Source organism: Lithobates pipiens, unplaced genomic scaffold, assembly GCF_037356315.1.
Source record: "Lithobates pipiens isolate NorthernLeopardFrog02 unplaced genomic scaffold, aLitPip1_a1.2 Scaffold_3, whole genome shotgun sequence".
NCBI classification, from domain to species: domain Eukaryota; kingdom Metazoa; phylum Chordata; class Amphibia; order Anura; family Ranidae; genus Lithobates; species Lithobates pipiens.
In genome coordinates, this window is record NW_027507790.1 from 158,687,213 (window position 1) to 158,710,051 (window position 22,839).

Sequence of the window (22,839 nt, forward strand, 5' to 3'; positions counted from 1 at the left end):
ATGCCTTCGAGAAAGGGGGAATTTAATCACCCCTAAAAAGGGTCCAAGGACTTTACCTTCTGGCTCTGAGGATCCCTCTCACTCCCCCCCGCAGTACCATCCTCTCCAGAAGGACCAGAGGTGGCTGGACGGGGTGAGTCATTGGGATTGCCAGGTGTTGCAGCTGCTGCCAACATTTCAGCCCCTGTTTATATCACTGAAGACGTCTTATTTTCAGCCTAGGGGTTGGAAGAAAGGTTGGCTGCTTTAATCGCATCCTCTTTCCAGAGTGGAAGAAGGCGCGATAGATCCCCCTCCCCTGCCCTGGGCCTTGATATAGGGGAACAGTGGGCAGAGGCAGAGGATTTACCCTCAAGGTGCGTTTCGCCCTAAGGCTAGTGCTTACTCATAGCTGGTACCAACTATGAGTAACCACTAGCCTTAATGCGAAACCCGTCAGCTGTTAGCATCTTTTGCTGTGATGTCATTTGCTGTGTCCTAAATATTATTTGAATAAAGCGTTTTAGCTTTGAAGTGTGGCTGTTCAGAGTTCTGTCATTATCCACATGAGCTGCCAAGAGTGCTACGCTTTGCAATTGACACTATTAAAGACTTCTATTCATCAGGTATCGCATCCTATGCTTTTGCTGGCGCATATGCGTAGGATCCAGTGGTTGAAAAATTGGTTAGCCGAGGCGCAAAAAGCTTTTGGCTGGGTTTCCGTTTCACGGAGTATGGCTGTTCAGGGATGATTTGGATAAATACATCCCAAAGATTTCAAATGGAAAAAGTACCCTTTTACCAGTTAAGAGAAGGGATAAGCAGCCCTCATTTAAATGGGCCTCGTCTCCTGGGCCTGGGACATCATCCTCTAGGCAGTTGTGATGGCCTCTGCTGTCAAGCTCAGGGACAGAAGAAGTCCTGGGGAAAGAAACCTGCAAAGCAGAATACTAAGCCCTCTCTGCTAAGAGGCTCCCCCGCTCGCTCGGTTGGGGGGAAGACTTCTGCATTTTTCAGCAGTTTGGTAGGAAGCGTTTCAGGACAGATGGGTCATCTCTATGGTAGCTCTAGGTTACAAACTAGAGTTCCGAGAATTCCCATCTCCTCGTTTTCTGAGGTCAAACGTTCCCAAAGATCCAGAGAAAAAGAAATCTCTGTTTCTAGCATTAGATTGGCTTTTGTCACAAAATGTGATCATAGAAGTCCCGTACAAGAACGGGGGTTAGGGTTTTAATCAAACCTCTTCACAGTGCCAAAGCCAAATTGGGATGTCAGACCCACTCTAGGTCTAAAGGATCTAAATTGGTTCCTGAATGTTCGCTCCTTTCGCATTGGAGTCGATCAGGTCAGAGTAGTTCCCATCCTACAAGGAGGAGAACTTCTGGTATCCATCAACATCAATGATGCTTACCTGCATGTGCCTATTTTTCCCTCTCACCAAAAGCTTATAAGTTTCGTAGCGGAGCACCACCATTTCCAGTTTTTAGCCCTGCCCTTTGGTCTGGCTACTGCACCCCGGGTATTTACAAAGGTTCTGGCCCCATCTTTGGCCAGACTAACGGCGCAGGGTATAACAGTTTTGCCATTTCTGGAAGACCTGCTGCTAGTAGAGACCGGTCAATCGACCGCTTAGACCAAAGTGTGGTCAGAACAGTCAACTATCTGGAACACTTAGGTTGGCTTCTCAACCTCGAAAAATCTTTCTTGAAGCCACTAAAAATTTTGGGGTACTTAGGTCTGATCATAGACACAGATCAGAGAAAAGTGTTTTTGCCTCCATTCACTATTTCATGAGGATGTTAGGGAAGATGGTGGCTTCTTTCAAAGCTGTTCCCTATACCCAGTTTCATTCAAGACTGTTGCAAAACAGTATCCTATTGGCCTGGAACAAAAAGGTCCGAGCTCTAGATTTCCCAATGTGGCTGACCCCAAGGGTCAGCTGGTGGTCAATAACTAAAGCCCTGCAGAAAGAGAAATCTTTCTTACCAGTGACCTGCAAGGTGGTAACAGATGCCAGCCTTTCAGGTTGGGGAGCAATCCTGGAGGAAGCATCTGTCCAAGGAAAATTGGTTCAGAGCTGAAAAAGTCTTACCCATCAACATCCTAGAGATTCGGGTGGTGCACTTGCTCTAAGGGCCTGGACGTCCAGGTTAAAGGATTGGCCGGTCTGGGTCCAGTCCGACAATGCCACAGCTGTAGCCTATATCAATCACCAAGGGGGCACCAGGAGTCACGCAGCCCAAAGGGAAGTAAACCATATCCTAACTTGGGCAGAGAAGCACGTACCCTGCCTATTGGCAATCTTTATTCCAGAAATAGAGTTGGCAGGCAGACTTCTTAAGTCACCAGCAGTTTCTCCCGGGGCAACGGTCTCTTCATCCTGAGATCTTCCTGGCTAAGTGTCAAAGATGAGGGACCCTGGACGTAGATCTATTGCCATCCAGGTTCAACCGGAAACTTGACAATTTTGTATCAAGGACAAGATCTACTCGCTTGCGGGTCAGATTCGTTGGTGACCCCGTGGGATCGGTGTTCACTGATTTATGCACTCCCCCCTGTTCAGCTGTTACCTCATCTTCTTCGCAGGATCGGTCGAGAAGGGAAGCCGGTGGTTCTTGTAGCTCCAGCATTGGCCCAGAAGATATTGGTATGTGGAGATCGTAAAGATGGCGGTAGCGGACCCATGGCCTCTTCCACCACGTCCAGATCTGCTTACGCAGAGACCAGTATTCCATCCTACCTTACAAACTCTAAATTTAACGGTCTGGCTATTGAAACCCACATTCTAAGGAATCGCTGGCTTTCAGAGTCAGTAATTTCTACCTTAATGCTAGGAAGCCAGCTTCCAGAGTCCTTTATTATAGAGTCTGGAGGACATATATTTCCTGGTGTGAATCCAAGGGTTGGCATCCTCAGAAGTATGTCATAGGTAGAATTCTGGCTTTTTTGCAATTGGGGTAGAGATGAAGCTGGCCTATCGGTACTCTTTCAAAGACCACTTGCTTCGCATTCCTTGGTCCGAGCTTTTATGTTGGGGATGACACCGCTTAATCCGTCAGTTAGGTCACCCTTGAACCCTTGGGACTTGAATTTAGTCCCATCAGTGTTACAAAAACAGCCTTTTGAGCCGATTCAGCATATTCCATTGATCCTTTTATCAACAAAGTTAGTTTTTCTGGTCGTTCTCTGTTGGTAGGGTATTAGAGTTGGCTGCTATTTCTTCTAAAGAGCCATATTTAATTATTCACAAGGACAAGGTCATGTTGCGTCGTCATCCAAGTCTTCTGCCTAAGGTGGTGTCAGATTTTCATCTGAACCAAGATATATTGTTCTACCTTCATTTTTTCCAGAACTCTGTTCTAGGGAAGAGAGGTCACTGCCTTGATGTAGTGAGAGCAGTCAAAGTTTATTTAACCACTTCCCACCCGGCCAATGCACATATACGGCTGGGTGGGAGCCGTCTACTTCTGATAGGACGTTCAGGAACGTCCTTCAGAAGGAGCGGGATCGCGCACGCATGCCCGCGCAGCGGCGCGATCCAGATGTGCTCGTGTCACCCGGACACGGCACATCTCAGATCGGCAGGAGGGCTCTGTGATTGGCCCTCCTGATCACATGGCGGCCGTGTCCAATCACGGCCGTCATGTGATGTAAACAAACAGCCGGTTGCTATGCAATCGGCTCCTCCTCTCCTCACACAGAAGTCATCGCTGAGGAGAGCAGCCGGCTGATGATCGGTGAGTATGAGCTGTTTTTTACAGCTTTTTACTCACTGATCATCAGTCTAGTGTAAACACACAACACACCACACAGTATAAACACACATGTCCCCAAAACATACATGTCCCCAAAACATACATGTCCCCAAATAATAAAAACACATGTCCCCCCACATATGTCCCACTAAAATCACATGTCCCAATGATTATCTGCACACATGTACGTGATCACCTGCACACATATGTACATGATCATTTGCGTACATATGTCCGTGATCACACAAACCAATTATTATACACTTAACGGAATTTTTTTTTTTTTTACCAAAAACATGTAGCAGAATACATTTTGCCTTAAATTTATGACAAAATTAGATTTTATTGGATTTCTTTTAAAATAGAAAAAATAAAATATATATTTTTTTCCAAATTTCCGCTTTTCTTGCGCTTATATCGCAAAAAATAAAAAACGGAGTCGCGAATAAATAACACCAAAATAAAGCTCTATTTGTGCGAACAAAATGATAAAAATTTCATTTGGGTACAGTGTAGCATGACCGCGAAATTGTCACTGAAAGCGCAAGAGCGATGAAAGCTGAAAATTGGGCTGGGAAGGAAGGGGGCGAAAGTGCCCTGTATTGTAGTGGTTAAGGCTGCATTCACACCTGAGTGTAGCGTTTTCAAGCTTTTTTTGCGGCGTTTTTTACCGCGATTTGCGGCGAATTTGTGCAGGGCAAAAGGTCACCAATGTTAAAAGAACAAAAATGCCCAAATCAGCCCGATTCGTGCAACAAAAAAGGGTCCGGAACTTGTTTGAGCTTCAGGCGACTTTGGAGTGGAGATGTGAACCATCTCCATTGAGAATAATGGATTTTTTCCCCTCCAGCGTTTTGTAGCTTCAGGCGTCAAGCTACAAAACGCTCAGGTGTGAATGGGGTCTTAAGGCGACTGCTCAGTTTTAGAAGACTGATGTTCTTTTTGTGCTGCCAGAAGGTCCTAGGAATGGACAGGCAGCGTCAAAATCGACTTTGTCTAGATGGGTTTGGCACGTTATTACACAAGCTTATGGTTTGAAGTTCCACCTTTTCAAATTAAAGCGCACTCTACCAGAGCAGTTAGTGTTTCATGGTCAGTGCATCACCAGGCCTCCATGGCTCAAGCCTGGAAGGCCGCAACTTGGTCTTCAGTCCATACATTCGCTAGATTCTATCAGGTGGATGTAAAGCGGCATGAGGGTAATGCCTTTGGACACAGTGTGCTGTGGGCAGTGGTATCGGTCCTCAAGTCTGACGCCCTGACTTTTTTTTTTTTTTTTGTCTTCCTCCCCTCAATTTGCATTGCTATGGGACATCCCACATAGTTATTGCTATGCTGCACTGTGTCCCCTGATGTACGATAAAGAAAATAGGATTTCTTTTCATACATCAGCGGGCACAGAGCCATAGTAGTTACTATGTGTGGGTTATAGGCCACCTTCAGGTGGTGGACCCTGGCACGCCCTCAATTAAAAAGTGCACTCCCTATATAACCCCTCCCACTGGTGGGAGCACCTCAGTTTTATGGCCAGTGTCTACAGTGTTGGTCACGCGTAAAGATGTGCTGTGCTGAGCTCCACTGGAGAAATCCTTGCTGGGGCTGGCTATGCAGACGGATCCATTCAGTGTCTAATCTTACCCATATTGAATGGTACCCGGGCCTCATATCTGAAGAAACTAGGGTTTTGCCGGTGAATGCTCTCCTTTGGAAAGCTGAACCCTGGGATGCAGTACTTTTTGGTATTAAGGCCATAAAGTTTTTTACTGCCAGGGTGCTATTGCAGGCCCAGGATTGTGGGCTCTCCTTTTTAGGATCCCCAGCTCATGAAGGTTTAACGGAGCCCACCATGAAGGGTGAAGATTGGGTCTGTTGGTTTACCACAGAAAACCCTGCGGCAGGAAAGGTAAGTGATGTTTTATAAGAAATTAAAAAGAAAAAAAATTCTTATGAAATGTCTCCTTTTAAAATTAGTAAATGCTGTCATGCCTATGTGTCACCACTAGGGGTTGTATTGAGTACTCAAGTCTCAGGCTTCACAGAGCCATGCTGTGTTTTGAAGCAGATGCTTCTTCCTCCGGCCGAATGACAGACCTCCGGTAAGTCTGGGGGGTGCTCTCTCTCAACAGATGTGCCCCCCCCGTGCCAAAATTTCTTCCCCTCTTCTTTGGGGAAGGAAGCACTGCATTGTTAAAAACATAAAGCAAAAAAAAAAAAACGAACGAACGGCATGCCGCTTACGGACCAACCCCCCCCCCCCCCCCACCCACCTGCTGTGGAATCGAGAGCCCCCGCCGCTTACGCAGGATAAAGGCTCTTCTTGAAGGGGAGGGCCATAGGTGATGCGGGGGGCAGGGTTTAGCATGGTGTTGGCGTCCAGTGCGGGAGCATTTGTTTTTCAAAGAACCTCCATTTGAATTTTGTAAAACTATGGAGGGACACGAGCAAAAGTGCCATTTAAGATTTGGTGACACAGGTTTTTTTCCTCAGCCATGATGGGTTAAAAAATAAATTTAAATTTTAGCGACTTTAATCACACAGGCTCTCTTTGGCCCAGGACTCTCAAACTGGGGAACTAGGGGCGGGGAAAAGATGAATCCCCTCAGGTGACCGTGGTGAGGCTGATGACTCCTGGGAGAACCAGCTGGTTTCAATGTCTTGCTGAATGGTCCACTCCACATTTTATGCTCCCTTAACTGAGTGTTTGGGTTTGTTAAAGCCTCAGATTGTGCAAGCTTGTGCAAGTCTGGTCGTGTGTACGCGGCATTAGGATCCATTCACACCACTTTAGGTATTCAAGAGGAAAGGAAGACCTTGTCCCTGCATAATCAAATGTACAGGAGCTTGGGGGAAGAGAAGAAGGTGTTCCCGGTTCATGAGGACCTAGTTGATGCCATCAAAAAAGAATAGCAGGATCCAGAGAGGAAACCCTTTTTTCTCAAAACAAAGGTTTCCGTTTGCAGAGGAGGAGTCTTTGGTATGGAACAAGTTGCCTAGGTTGGATGCGGCATTTTCCCAAGTGTCCAGGCATACAGATCTGGCCTTTGAGGACATGGGTGTTCTGTCATCCCATGGATCGAAGGATGGATTCGCTTTTGAAGAAGGCTCGGGACTCGGGTCAGGGGAACCTGAAACCAGCTATGGTGGCCACTGTGGTAGCCTCGAATATGGAATACTGGCTTATTCAGATCAAGGCCCATATAGAAGCAGGAACTGCAAAGGAAACTATCTTGTCTTCCTTCCCCATGTTACTCAAGGTAGCGGCTTACATTGCAGATGCTTCGGCAGAATCTCTCTGCATGTCTGCAAGGTCCACGGCCCTGACCAATTCAGCAAGGAGAGCTTTATGGCTGAAAACATGGCAGGGGGATAGTGCATCCAAAATGTAACTTCGTGGGATACCTCTCATGGGTGACTTATTGTTTGGACCAGGATTGGAGGCTGTGCTGGATCGGACAGCCGATGAGAAGAAAGCCTTTCCCATTAAGAGAAAATATGGGGTTCAGGCCAAAAAGGCTCAGCTTCAAAAAAAGGTGGAGACCCCAAAGGCTGAGAAACAGAAAAATTCCCGGGGACCGAAGGGTAAGGGCCGTGGGGGGGCGATTTTTCGCCCCCTTCTGAACAGCCCAAAAAGAGCCAATAACAGGATCACGGTGGGAGGAAGGTTGGGGGCTTTCCACCCACAGTGGGAAAAGATCACCTCCAATCAATTTGTGCTGGGGATTATAAGGAGAGGTTATGGGTTGGAGTTCTCAGATCCCCCTCCACTCAGGCTTCATGTCACCGAGATGCTAAAGTGCACAAACAAATCTTGTGCTCTGCTGTCCTCCCTACAAGAGCTAGAACAGCAGGAGGTGGTGGTAAGGGTTCCAGTAGGCGATTCCCACATCTTTGTGGCCCGCAAGCCTTCGGGAAAATTCAAGCTCATCCTGAATTTGAAGCCTCTGAATCTCTGTCACATACAGGAGATTCCAGGTGGATTCGGTGGATTCGGTGAAAGCACTTCCACCAAACTGTTTTATGGCATCAATAGATTTCAAAGATGCATACCTGCACATCCCCATCGCAGAAAGCCATCAAAAATTTCTCAGGCTGGCAGTAAGAACAGGGGAAGGAGTACTTCATCTCCAATTCAAGGCCCTTCCTTTTGGTCTGTCGCCCCCCCCCCCCCCCCCCCCCCTCTGTTTGCACCATCCCCAGAGCTGTTGGTTCATGATCTTCAGGTTACAAGAGATGTCTTGGAGAACTTGGGTTGGCTTGTAAACCTGGAGAAATCCAATTTAATCCCGGCCCAAAGAGTCACTTTTCTGAGCTATGTGTTGGATTCAACAGAGCAACAGGTCTTTCTTCCCTTGGAAAAGATTCAGAAGAAGGCAATGCAAAGTTATTCCTCCAGGGCAGTTCTCAGGTTTCTTTGAGGGGGATTATGTCGACCCTGGGCTTACTGACATCCACACTTCCAGCAGTGCAGTGGGCGGGGCTACGTTTTCGTTCTTTGCAACTGTTAATTTTGAGGTTCTGGGACCACAGCCAGGGGTCTTTGGATTCGCTGGTTTTGGTTCCTCATCAGGTTAAGAGGTCCCTCTGGTGGTGGAGAAAGGAGGTAAATCTTTCACAAGGCCTGGAGTGGGTCCTCCCGGTATCCAGGACCATAACAGATACGAGCGGTTCAGGTTGGGGAGCTCATATGGACGCCAGGATGGTGTAAGATTCCTGGGGGAAGATGGAGGTAGGGAGGTCCTCGAACTGGAGGGAGTTGAGAGCAGTGGATTTGGCTCTCGGAGCCTTCCAGGAAGAGCTTCGGGACAACACATGAGGGTTCGATCAGACAACTCCTCGGTGGTGGCCTATGTCAACAAACGGGGAAACCAGGAGCGGAACACTTTGGGTGCTGTCGGAATCCAAACTCAAATGGGCCGAGGCCAGTGTTCTGTCTCTATCGGCAGTTCATTTGAAGGGAGAACACAATCAAGTAGCGGACTTCCTCTGCAGAAAGACTGAGGGAGGGCAACTGGGTTTTGAAGCAAGAGGTCTTCAAGATGATCACCCGAAGGTGGGGGCTTCCATCGATAGATCTGTTTGCCTCAAGGGAAAACACAAAAACGAGACATTTCTTTTCCCGAAGCAGGTGGGACGGGGCGTTAGGAGTGGATGCTCTGGCCCAGAATTGGGACTTCTCCAGGTGCTATGCCTTCCCCCCCCTCCTGTGTTGATTACGGCGGTGTTGAGAAAATTCCAGGTGGAGAACCCGGTTCTCATTCTGATTGCTTCGCACTGGTCCAGGAGACCATGGTTCTCCGTTCTGAAAGGCTTGTTCATAGAACTTCCCTGGATTCTCCCAGTGCTGGATGATCTCCTGTTCCAGGGACCAGTCTTCTGTCTTCAAGTAGAGCGGTGGAACCTCGCAGCTTGGCTTCTGAGGAGGAGTTGCTAAGGGAAAAAGGGTTTTCTGATCGCTTGGTGACCACTCTGTTAAATTGTAGAAAGAAGGAAACGCAAGCTTTTTACCATAAGGTGTGGAAGCATTTTAATAGTTGGTGCTTAGAAAGCTCCTTTTTGATGTACGCAGCTCCATAGCAGTGTTGGAGTTTCTGCAGGCTGGAGCAGGTAAAGGCTTATTCCTTAGTACCCTGAACGGACAGGTGTCCGCTTTAAGCATTTTTCTAGAAAAGCAACTGGCGTTTGATCCATGGGTGGGTAGGTTTTTCAAGGCCTGGAGTAGACAAAGGCCTGTCAATCTCTCCCTTCCCGATGTGGGATCTTTCTTTAGTTTTGCTGGTGCTCACAGGGGAGCCCTTTGAGCCATTGGGAACCTGCACGCTGAAATGGATCACCCTCAAGACAGTGTTTTTGGTGGCGATCACTCTGGCTAGGAGAGTGAGTGAACTCGAAGCTCTCTCAGTGAGAGCTCCTTTTCTTCAGGTTTTTCCGGCCCGTGTAGTTTTTATAGGGCTCAGGAGATTGTTACCCACTTTTTGTTCGAATCCTGTGAGGGAACGGGAACGTGTTTTTCATAGTTTGGACGTTAGGAGGTGCTTCCTGCAATATTTAGACTGTACAAGTCAGTTTAGGAAGTCTGACTACTTTTTTATTCTCGGGGTCCAAGAAGGGGTCCAGAGTCTTCAGGCGTACAATTGCCAGATGGTTGAGGGTGGCTATTAGTCAGGCGTATGTGAAAAGGGGGGTGGAACCTCCAGTGGGTATTAAGGCACACTTAACTAGGATGGTGGCGACTTTGCAGGCTGAGTGGGCTGGTGCTTCTCCTGTGCAGATTTTTAGGGCTGCAACATGGTCCAGCTTCTCTACATTTGTGGAGCACTACAGATTGGATCTGCTGTCTGCTAAGGACCAAGCTTTTGGTCATAAGGTGCTGCAAGCAGTTGTCCCACCCTGAGGTAAGGTACTCGCTTATCCTCTCTATGGTGGCTGTCCTGAAAGACGGCCTTGGGGAAAAACTGAGTTACTTATCCATGAAAGCTTTAGGTATTAGGATAGCCTCCTTTAGGTCACTTTGAAACTGAGGTGCTTTACAGGCATTTTAGCGCTAAAAAAATAGTGCCTCTCCTGTCATTCCAGTGTGAAAACCCGAGTGCATTTGCACTGGAGCGGTGCTCTTGCGGGACATTAAAGTCCTGCAAGTAGCATCTTTGGGAGCGGTTTAGGAGTGGTGTATACGCTGCTCCTCCACCGCCCCTGCCCATTGGAATGCATGGGTAGTGCTGCTGAAGCGCCTGCAAAGCGATTCGGCAGTGGCGCTAGATGGGTGTTATTAACCCCTTCTTCAGCCGCTAGCCTGGATTAAAAGCGCCCCTCTAGCAGCCAAAAAGCGCAGCTGACACTAGTGGTGCTTTACCGCCAATGCCCTCTCCACCCCAGTATTAAAGTAGCCTTAGGGCTGTACTCCTTTTCCCAATCTTTAATTCAAGAACTCTCCAACACAACACCTTGTCATCCTGAAACAAGCTATCTCCTATCCAGCCAAGTAAGGAATTTCCTGACTTGGTAGATCTCCGGCCCAGCTGTAACAATAGTGAAATATTTCCTTCCCCCATCACTGGAAAGTGACAACAGATTCCAGGCTTTCAGGCTGGGAGGATTGTTTCCATTCCCCAAAATCCAGGAAACTTGGACACCTGTCACCTCCACAGCAACATCCTGGATCTCAGAGCAGTTTGTATGGCTCTGCAACACTTGACCCCTTTTCTCTGTGGACAACCTAGCCAGACTGCAATTAGACAATGCTACAGTTGTGGCTTGTATCCCCTACCCAGGAGGCACCAGGAGTCATGCAGGCTTGAAAGAAGCAAACCAAATAATCTCATGAATGGAAACTCGCTATCCAGCAATCTCTGCGGTCCACATCTCAGGAGTGGACAACTAGAAAATTGACTACTTCAGTTGCCCCCATCCAGATTTAGGGTCTCAGTTCAGGCGAAGCTATGGCTTCCCTTCAGTGAAAATTCTGCCTTGTTTGCTTAAAAAGAGAGCAAGATATGAAACCTGTGATTCTCATTGCAACAAACTGGCCAAGAGGAACCTGGTACACAGACTTACTTAGATATCTAGCAAATGAACCCTGGCCCCTTCCAATAGATCAGATCTGCTGTCTCAGGGCCCTCTGTTCCTCATACTTCACAAAGACAAGATCATCTTTTTTCCTCAAGGTGGTATCAGTCTTTCACCTCATTGAGGACATAGTTCTACCATCCTTACGCCCTACTCCAAAGCATCCAAAGAAAATCTCTCTTCATGACCTGGATGTAGTTGTAGCCAGCAGAATCTACCCTTTTTAAAGGTATAGCATCCATCACAGATGCATTCCCTATTTGTCTTGTCATAACCTTGCAAGGGACACCTTGCTTCCAAGCCCACCATCACAAAATGGATAAGAAATCTAATTGCCAGTGTTTACACTCTACAAATCTCCTGCACATTTACAAGCCAGTTCCACCAGAATTAATGGGAGTTTTTCTGGGCATTTCGGCACCGGGCCTCTCTAACGCAGTTGTGTAAGGCTGTCACCTCTATCCTCTGTTTATACTTTTTCAAAGTTTTAGCAGAAGAATATCCAGTCTTCTGTGGCTGCAGCTTTCAACTATGAGGTTCTTGCAGCTGCGGTCTGAAGTTGGGTCTGTTGACCTGTGTTGTTGTTGAGAGTATTGGTACAATTTTGTTTGCCTGGTTGTTGTCCATCTTTCCCGCTTGTTGCTTAGGGATGTCTTGGTCTGTGAATACTTTTTGTCCTGCACTGCACAATTAGGATAAGGAGTTTTGACTAGAGGTTGACCGATTTTATATTGGGCGATATTTGGAATTTTTTTTTATTAATTGGCATGCCGATTTGTGATGATAAAAAGGCAGATTATATGTTCAGCGTGACTTGCCTGAAGTTAATCAGTGAAGGGACTTTCCTCCTCTCTGGGCAGTCTGCCAAGAAAAGAGCAAAGAGATACAATGTTTCTTCTCAATGAACTGAGCTCTGTGTGTAGAGTTCTCAGTTTAACCATTTAAAGACTAAATCTTTTCTGACACTTGTTGCTGAAAAGTAAAAATCCTGTATTTTCTGCTAGAAAATCACTTAGAACCCCCAAAAATTATATATATTTACTTTAGCAGAGACCATAGGAAATAGCGGTTGTTGCAATATTTTATGTGACGTGGTCTTTCAAACTGAATTTTTTTTTTGGAAAAAATACACCGATTTAAAAAAAAAAAAAAAAAAAAAAAAAAGGCCTAACTTTATTGTTTAAAAAAAAAAAAAAAGTTAGGCCTTTTTTTTTCTTTTTTTGTCCAAAACTTTTGAGTACCTGTTTTTGTGTATTTAATATATAGTGCTTTTTTTTTTTTTTTTGTTTTTAATCTAAATTATACATCCAAGTGAACTGATTGGAGATTTGTTTTGTTTAATAAAATGTTTTTAAATGTAAGAAATTTTCTGTAACACTTATTACTTAAGGCTGCTTTCACACTGGAGCGGGCAGGCGTTGACGGTAAAACGCTGCTAGTTTTAGTGGTGCTTTACCGTCATTTTAGCGGCGCTATTTGGCCGCTAGTGGGGCACTTATGACTCAGCTAGTGGCCGAGGAAGGGGTTAAATGCGCTTGTGAATCGCTGCTGCCAAATGGCACTGCAGGCACTTCAGCAATGGTGCCCATTCATTTCAATGGGCAGGAGTGGTGGAGGAGTGGTATACACCGCTCCAAAGATGCTGCTTGCAGGTTGTCCTTTTTTATTTTTTATTTTTTATTTTACGTCCTGCCAGCGCATCTCCTCATTGTGAAAGCACTCAGGCTTTCACACAGACTGCAGGAGAGACCTTTTGAAGGCAAATTACAGGCACTATTTTTATCCCAAAAGTGCCTGAAAAACGCCCCAGTGTGAATGGTGTCTTACTTAGATGGGGGGACATTTTGATTTGAGCAGAGAAAGGTTAAGACCTGTCAGTAGTGTGTCAGTAGTGTGTGTTTGGGTTTTTTTTTTTTTTTTTTTTTTTTTTTTTTTTTTTTTACTTTTCAGCCTGTGGACTAAATCTGAAGTTGGAAAATATTTTTTTGACACTAGGTAAAGCCTCACCTAGACTGTTTCCATGTTACAATTTTGCCTCCATTCCTGTTCAATCCCTGTTCTGGTGGCAACTCAAAGTTCTGGATTTACTATTCCTGGTGGCAGGCGAATTGGTGAAACTCCTGAACAGGGACACAGAGAGCAAAAATTACCTGACCGATTCCAACTCCTTACTGCTCTGTTCAAACTGCAATTTAGTAGCATTTTTGCTGTCTGACCAATAGATTTATTTGCACTTATCAGATATAACCAACTTTTTAGCAGTATGTTAAACAAGCAAAAAGTTTGTAGGTTTGTTTTTGGATTACATACACTTTTTAGTATTTGAAAAAAATATTATTCTAGGATCATTAAGGCTACTTTCACACTGGGGCGTTGCGGGCGCTGCTGGTAAAGCACCGCTATATTTGGCGGCACTTTACCGTAATTTTAGTGGCGCTATGCGGTCACTAGTGGGGCAGTTTTAACCCCCGCTAACGGCTGAAAAAGGGTGCTTTGCAGGCGTTATTTTTAGAGCTGTAGCGCCTGCAAAGCGCCCCAGTGAAAGGGGTCTAAAAGGGTGTAGCTCCTCTTCAATTTTCAGACTTGATTTTGTGCGTAATTCACTTGGGTATAACATTGCTGATAGGTGAAATTGACAGACAGGTGGCTGAAAATAACAATTGTTAGGTCCAGCAACCTTTTGCCTTTATAAAATAATGAATCGGGTGTAAACGAGTTACAAGTTGTATAACTATGTAAGTGCACAAAGGTTTTGCATCTTTGCTTTCCTGTTTATTATTCGCTGTTTTATTTTCTTTCAGGGGACAGCTTGCATGTATTTCAAACGATTTTACCTGAATAATTCAGTTATGGAACATCATCCACGAATAATCATGTAAGCCTTTGAATCGGGTGTATAGGTAATCCATGTAGCTACTACTTGTTGCATGTCTCTTTCCTCAAGAAGACAGTGTTTTTCCTAAGAGTGTGAAAGCTGTAAGACATATCTCTGTAGTCATAACTGAAATCCAAGTTGGATCATATGAAAATCAATGGTCTAATTAAGCCTTTGGGGGTCTCCTGAAGATGACCCTGCATTAAATACATTAGATGATTGTCAGATTATTTAAAAATGTGTTTGCACCCCATCTATCCTAACTATCTTGTCCCCTTAAATTGTATTAAAAAAACCAAAAAAAAGCTAAGCAGTACCTAATCTCAAGCCACAGTTCCATGACATCCAGTCCCATGACAAAATGCTTAGGCATTAATTATATGATTTCAACTGGAATGACTTTGGGGATTAGCTGAGATTACATGACTGTCTGTGCACTTGGTTATATGACTCGGTGCCATGAAAGCCGGGGTTGGACATTTCTAAAAGGCTGGCAGTAGAGAGCCATTTGTTATAGTATGGAGACCTTTAAGTGTGTGGATGTTAAAGTAGTATTAGCTCTTCAGCATTTTTTATTTTAGCACATTAACCCCAATTAAATAAACCTTCTCCAGTTAACTGTTTGTTAAATTTTTATACACAAACATTTCCAGTTTACAACTGTCAATGCTGCTGGCTTCTGCACAATTCTGCTTCCTGGACTTCCGGTCTTCACAGAAAAGTTGTTAGTTTGCAGAAGGGAGGACCAAAGGAGTGCCTTGTCATAATAAACTATAAGCGCATGTGTTTCTATTGATGCACAGAGCATAGGGAGACATGGTTCTCGTATCATGCAAAGGTCCATGCTGCAAGAGGCAGGAGCCATCCTGAAACAAGAAACTGGGGCAGTCATAGCTCCAGCTTAAACGGGAAAAGTAAGTGATTGAATCTGATTCTGAAAGTGCTTAAAGGGGTTGTAAAGGCAGAAGTTTTTTTTTTTTATCTTTGTGCTTTTTATGCATGAAGATGAAAGTCTTCTGTGTACAGCCACCCCCTAATACTTGCCTGAGCCCCATCTCTATCCAGCGATCCACACGAGTGCCTTGGCCATCAGGGACTATCCCTCCTGATTTGGCTGAGGCACAGCCACCGCGCCATTGGCCCCCACTGTTGTCAATCAAAGTCAGCCAATCAGGAGAGGGGGGATGGGCTGAACCGCAGCTCCGTGTCTTTATGGACACGAGGAGCTGTATCTCTGCTCGGGTTCCCCCATAGCATGCTGCTTGCTGTGGGAGCACGGGACGGTAGGGGCCAGGAGCACCAAAGAGGGACCTGAGAGGAGAAGGACTGGAGCTGATCTGTGCAAAACCACTACACAGGACAGGTAAGCATAACGTTTTTAAGTGTGTGTTTTTTTATTTTTTTTTTATTTATTTTTTTTTTTTTTACTTTAAAAAAATTAGGGTTTAATATACTTTAAAGGGTTTGTAACCCTAAATTATGCTTTGCTGCCAGCCCCCTATTTTAAGCTGCTATGCTGCATTGTATTAGTGTTTGTTAGAATCAATGCCACTTAATACCTTTTTGTGAAGTATCTTCAGGCTGGTCGTGTGACTCCTGGGCGTGCTGTTATTGCAATCCAGGGCTACAGCAGGAGGAGCCGTGCAGCGCTCTCCCTCTGATGTCAGCTGGGAATCACATGACCGCCGAGCTGGCCGCTCACCCTTCCTGCTATAGCCCTGGATCGGAATAGCAGAGTGGCCAGGAGTCATGTGACCAGCCTGTTTAGAGGCTTTGTTTCTAACAAACACACAGTGTAGGATGGCAACTTAAAAGGGCTGGCAGCATATATATATATTTTTTAAATGGTAGTATTTTACTAACCGCAGTGGGGGGGGGGGTACAGAGACACAGAATTCCCAGCTGACAGGCAGGCAGGGAGGGGGTAGAGGACAGAGGAGAGAGCCGATGATGGAGGCACGTAAACTGACCACAGTGTCAGGGCTCAGCAGCCACGATAAACTGTGGTCAGTTTACAGGGTGGAAGGCAGAAACTGGCAGGATCAGCCAGGTGTTGTGTTTTTTTTTTTTTTTGTTTTTTTTTATAACAGAGGGGCAGGTTAGACAGCACAAGCACTATGCTGTTTAACCTGCAATAAGGAAACGGGATCTTGTGTGTTGTTGTTTTTTTTTTTTTTTTTTTTTTTTTTTTAAAACACTTTTTCTCTTATATTCTCCGACCGACACAGCTCCTTTCTGTAACTAAATGGGTTGTATAGCCTGCCATTAGGAGAACTAGGCAAAATTGTTACACAATACACAGAACTTTAATCCCGTTCCTGGTGGACGAACCCTGTGCTATCAACCCTCCTCATTGCTCCCAGCAGCTTCAGTTTTTATTTTGCCTAGTAAGGAGAGTGACCTAGGAACCCTGCGGGCCCTCTCGATCCATGTTTTTGCTTCAGGTTTGCTGCTTTTTGCGCAATATGAAAGATCCTGAGATCTATCAGTTGCCGGCTGGTTGACAGGCTGGTTAATGATATCCTTGTAGTCTCCCCAGTCCAGCCATCGAGTGTGAGCAGGCCGCAGCTAAGGCTCGGCAGGCCACGACATGCCTCAGCTCCAGAGGTAGTCGGCGAGATTCAATGCTCCGGGGTATACATATGACCAAGCTACTACTGTCTAGATCACAGTATACCGGGCCAACAGCTACCCTGTAACTGCGCAGGAGTAGGTCTGTGATGGAATGTCTCCCTGCTCTTCAGGACTGTTAAGTACGGCTCTCCCTGCCTCGGTGGGTCGAGCAGCTGGGCATTCCCTGGGGGGTCGATTCGGGGGCCACCTCACCTTCCTATCTTCTCTCCCAAGTCCCTGGCAGCCCTCCTTCCCCCCCCCCCCCCTGAGGGGAGTGGCTGCATGCGCTGTGTGTGTGTGTGTGTGTGTGTGTGTGTGTGTGTGTGTGTGTGTGTGTGTGTTCGTTCGCTGTTTTTCTCACCTGTGGGGGCTCTGTGCGGCTGACGTTGGTCCTGGTCCAGGTCTGGGGGATCCCTAAAGGTGTTTGTGGAGGTTGTTCTGGCTGTAAGCAGGCAGCACGTTTTTATTTTTTGTTCTGTCACCGCATGGCGCCGTCCGGCGGCCATCTTGGATGTGGAAAATCTGATATTCCCCTGGTGAGCTTCAGCAGCCGTTTTCTTTAGGATTTCCTATTGGTTTCATTGGTGGCCATTTTCTTTAAGCCCGAGCGCTTTTTTCGCCGCTGTTCTCTTGTGGCAGCATTATATGTGCTCTCACTTGCGGTTTCCTGTGTCCACTGTGTGTACAGGATGCTGGATGGCTCTTTGCTGAACGCTGAAGCTGCTGCTGCTGACACAGTTTCTCCTCTCTGCAACTGGGAACCTCCTAGGGACTACAGGCATTGCTTGTGGCTTTCACAGAACGCCCCAGGGTGGTGAGTCTAGCGCTAAGTACCCCCCCCCCCCCATGCGGCAGCAGCAGGAGGGTGGAACCTTCACTGTCCTAAGTCCCCTTGCAGTTGGCAGACAGGCTAGGGTCATCATGGCTTCAGAAACTGGTGTTTCTTCCCCCAAAATCCAGGCTAGAGCAACCGGGTCACCTGCAGTTAGAGAGGTGCGTATGGACACCTTGACGGTAGTCCTTGACTCCTATGTTGCTAAGATAGAGACGGCACGTGGGGAGAGCTCTGATGCAGACTCGGGCCCTGGTGCGGCTGGAGGCCCCTGCTCTGACCTATCAGACGTGGCTGACCAGGACCGTTCAGACAGTGAGGATGGTTCCCCGTCCGGGTCCGGGCGCGACAAAGTGCTTGTTGGAGCACTTATTACAGCTGTGCGTGATACCCTGAAGATTCAGGAGCCAATGGATTCCTCTGCTGATGTACCGGTCCCTTTTGGGTCCTGCAAGCCAACACGTTCACCTAAGGTGTTCCCGTATTTGACTTATTTTGACAAATTCATCTACAGGGAATGGGGTCGCCCGCAACGGACCTTTTCGGTCCCCAAAAAATTGGCGGTGTGTTACCCCTTTAAGTAAAACCTTCTCAAAAAGTGATATTTAAAGATATGGGAAAGAAACTAGCAGGGGACTGGAGGGTAACCAACCCCCGGGATTTTTATGACGGTACCAAATGTATAGACAATAGATAAAAATCAATAAACTTTTATTAAGTATACAGGAAACATTTCCCAAAAAAGGAAACACAATTTTTTCATATAAATACAATATGACAAATATAAATATACAAAAGCTGGTGCAGAATCCTACAAAACTTCACATATTACCACATTTGTATACTATTTAAGCTGCATTGTTTCTTTCTACATGTTTCGCTCTTCCGAGCTTCCTCAGGACATTGCAGCATACACCGATATATAGAGAAACCCTTACGTTTGTGAGTTTATATTTGTTTGTCAATACTGTGGAAATCAGGTGTTGATAAATGAAGAAAATCACAACATACATATGGAATGTAATGAGGACGCCATTGAGGAGCCTTGATATTTCCCCAGAGTCTGGGAAGTATCCAGGAAGTAACTGAGTTTGAACCAGTTTAGGAGTATCAAACAATAAAGTGATTTCTGTGTTGTCAGATATAATTAGAAAGTATGCGTTGAGGCAAAAAGTATTTGTCTATGCAGATCTGTTTTCAAAATGATGTTTGTACCAATTTGGTTAGATTTCCGTCCACTTCCGAGCGTCCCAGGATCCCTCTCAGGCAATTGACGGAGAGGGATCCTGGGACGCTCGGAAGTGGACGGAAATCTAACCAAATTGGTTCAAACATAATTTTGAAAACAGATCTGCATAGACAAATACTTTTTGCCTCAATGCATACTTTCTAATTATATCTGACAACACACGAATCACTTTATGGTTTGATACTCCTAAACTGGTTCAAACTCAGTTACTTCCTGGATACATTCCACAGGCTACAAGAGAGTTTCTCTCTTGGCCACTAAACAGATTCTTCCCCCTCCAGCATACCTGTGTCCCCCGGTTCCAATCTTGGACTTGAAGGCCCTCAATCACTTTGTAAAAGTGCAGAGGTTCAGAATGGAATCGGTTCGCTCAGTAGTCGCTGCACACCATCAAGGGTACTTCCTGGCATCCTTGGACATTCAGGATGCTTACCTGCACATACCCATATGCCTTCGGTATCAAAAATGTCTGCGTTTGGCAGTCGGGGAAGCCCACTACCAGTTTGTGGCGCTTCCTTTTGGCCTGGCATCAGCCCCCCCCCCCCCCCCCCCGAGTCTTTACCAAAGTTCTGGCTCCGGTATTGGCGTTGCTGAGACAACGTGGGATCGCGATCATGGGTTACCTAGACTATCTCCTCCTGAGAGCTTCTTCCGCCTCAAAATTAGAGGAGGATGTGGCGATCACCTTGCAGGCCCTGCAAGAATTTGGGTGGCTGTTGAACCTAAAGAAGTCGGTGGAAGAAAATTGTCAGGCGGACTATCTGAGTCGACAGATGCTGGACCCAGGAGAATGGGCATTGCATCCGGAGATGTTCAGACTGCTGTGCCTGAGGTGGGGCACACCAGATGTGGATCTATTGGCCTCCCATCTCAATCGGAAGGTACCGAGATTCGTGTCCAGGACCAGCGATCCGTGGGCAGACGCGCTGGTGGCTCCGTGGGATCTGTACCAGCTGATCTACGCTTTTCCTCCACTAAAACTGTTGCCACGCCTGCTGTGCAGAGTGGAAGCCGAGGGGATCCCAGTGATCCTGGTTGCCCCAGATTGGCCTCGGCGGGCCTGGTACGCAGACCTGGTGCATCTGGTGGCAGACGCTCCCTGGCGACTGCCGTTGCAGGAGGACCTCCTATGTCAAAGTCCAATCTTTCACCCTGCTTTACCATGGCTGGCTTTAATGGCATGGGTGTTGAAAGTCTGGTATTGAGGAACCTGGGTCTCTCAGACTCGGTGATTCCAACTATGTTGAGGGCGCAGAAATCTTCTTCCATGAAGATATACCATTGTACTTAGAAGGCCTATATCTCCATGTGTGAGGAGAAAGCGCGGATGCCACCCTTTCTCTATATCCAGGATCCTGCTGTTTCTTCAGCAAGGTGTAGACCAGAGGTTGGCTTTGAGCACCATCAAGGGGCAAATTTTGAGCTTTGGCTGTTTTTTTTCCAGTGACCCCTGGCATCTCACTCTTTAGTGAGTACCTTTTGTTCAGGGGGTGCGACATGTGTTACCTCCGTGGGATTTGGACCTCATGTTGTCTGCACTTCAGAAGCCGCCATTTGAGAATATCAGGGAGACTCCCTTATTGACCCTTTCACAGAAAGTGGTCTTTCTAGTGGCCATCACATCGGCCAGGAATGTTTTGGAATTGGCTCCCTTGTCATGCATGTCGCCTTATCTGGCCATCCACAGGCATAAGATATTGTTGCGTCCGCAACCGTCCTTTCTACCAAAAGTGGTTTCGGCTTTTCATATCAATGAGGACATTATATTGCCATGGTTGTGTCCTAAGCTGAAACACCCCAAGGAGGTAGCCCTTCACGCTCTCGACGTGGTTAGGGCTCTGAAGGGGTACTTGTCAGCAAAAGCTCCCTTTTGGAAGTCAGACTCGCTGTTTGTTTCGGTGGCTGGTCCTAAGAAAGGCATGGCAGTCTCGTCGGCCGCCATTTCCAGGTGGATCAGACAGATTGTAGTACAAGCCTATGCCTTGAAGGGGCAGGTGCCCCCCTTTCCAGTCAGGGCCCACTCTACAAGAGCAATCGGAACGTCTTGGGCCTTCCGACACCAAGCATCTGTCGCTCAGGTTTGTAAGGCGGCGACCTGGTCGTCTGTCCATACGTTTACCAAGTTCTACAATGTAGAGGTCAGTGCATCGGCTGATGCTGGTTTTGGCCGCAAAGTTTTGCAGGCGGCCGTGTAGTTGCAATTGAGGTTTTTCCTGGTTTTTCGGTAAAAACGCAGTACTGTTTTGTTAATGCTCTGTTGCATTGCCTCTGCAATGTTGCGGTCTTGGGGATCACTCCTGCTGAGGATACCCGGTTAGATGGTGGAGTTTTTCCACACACTGCTGTTTTTGTGTGTGTTTAGTTTCACTAGTTCCCACTTGCCATGGTGGATGAAGTTTTTATGCTGTTGTTTTTTCCCCACCCCTTGTTTGGCACTGCTTGGGGACGTCCCATTTAGTTACAGAGAGGAGCTGTGTCGGTCGGTGAATATAAGAGAGAATAGGATTTTTGTACTCACCGTAAAATCCTTTTCTCTGTAATTCACCGACCGACACAGCACCCACCCCTCCTTTTTTCTATGTTATACTGCTTGTTGACGTACTGAAGCTGCTGGGAGCAGTGAGGAGGGTTGATAGCACAGGGTCCACCCACCACAGGGGCGGGATTAAAGTTCTGTGTATTGTGTAACAATTTTGCCTAGTTCTAATGGCAGGCTATACAACCCATTTAGTTAGAGAGGAGCTGTATCGGTCGGTAAATTACAGAGAAAAGGATTTTACAGGAAGTACAAAAATCCTATTTTTAAAGGGGTTGTAAACCCTCATGTTTTTGTCATTTTAATGCATCCAATGCATTAAGGTGAAAAAACTTCTGTCACTGACTAGCCCCCCAGGCCCCCCCCCCCCGTTTTACTCACCTGAGTCCTGTGATTCACACAACAGACATGCTTTTCCCTTCTGTCCGTTGTCTCAACTCTTGATTGGGTAGATTTATAGAAGCTCAGCCATTGGCTCCCGCTGCTGTTTAATCAAATCCAATGACATGTAGCACGCCCACCAGGTGACTCCCCCAGGAGAGCGCTTCTTCTAGGGGGTTATACGATGTGGGGAGGAGCTAGTATGACATGTGTGACAAAGCCTTACAATCATTTTAACTTCAGCATGACTGGAAATGAATATTCTTGGAGCTGGTGCTTTAAACCCCACTGCTTTGTTAATCTTTCACAGCTTTGAGTGGCTTCACTGATCGTAATGCAGTGCACTAGGTAACCAATGTAGCATATTAAGAGCACTTTCATCACACTTGGACGGGGGCGGGGGGGCTGTCGGCGTTAAAGCGCCACTATTTCTTTTTCATACACCGTGGCACACAGAGCCTTGTTAATTACTTAATGGGTTGTATAGCTCACCAATAGGTGATTGGACACTGACACGACCAATGAAGACAAGTCCCCCTCTATATAACCTCTCCTATAGGGAGAGTACCTCAGTTTTTTTTTTTTTGCCGGTGTCTAAGGTGTTGGTCATGGTTAAAGATGTGCTAAGAAGAAAGCTCTACTGAAAGATTCCTCTGGGGGTCAAGGAGCTATGCAACCAGATCCATCCAAAAAAACGCTAAAATGGATGGTACCCGGGCTTCACGGAAGAGCGAGGTTTTGCCTGTAATTTCTCTTGTAGGACTGGAGCTACTTTGAGCACGTATTAAAAAAATGCACAAAGATACTCTGGCAGAGTCTTCTACAGGTCCAGGGAAGAGGCCTACTTTATATAGGAACTCTGAAGGTTGGCACAACACTACCCGCCGTGAGGGGTGAAGACTGGATATGTCTGGTCTTCAGCAGTTCCTGCGGCAGGGATAAGGTAAGTGAGAAAAGCTTAAGAAATTAATCTTACTTTCCCCTAGGAGTAGCTGCATGTCTTACCTGTTTCCGCCACTGGAGAGAGTAAAGAGGCATACCTGGTGTCCTACTTAC

At 46.4% G+C, this 22,839-nt stretch overlaps 1 protein-coding gene across 1 annotated transcript in view; it reads left to right on the forward strand.

The window, feature by feature from the left end:
* The window catches only part of CCNH (cyclin H), a 60,696-nt gene that overhangs the window by 12,537 nt on the left and 25,320 nt on the right, over positions 1-22,839 (forward strand). The window contains exon 3 of the mRNA XM_077462432.1: positions 14,099-14,172. Coding sequence (XP_077318558.1) covers positions 14,099-14,172 — 74 coding nt within the window. The remainder of the gene's footprint in view (positions 1-14,098; positions 14,173-22,839) is intronic.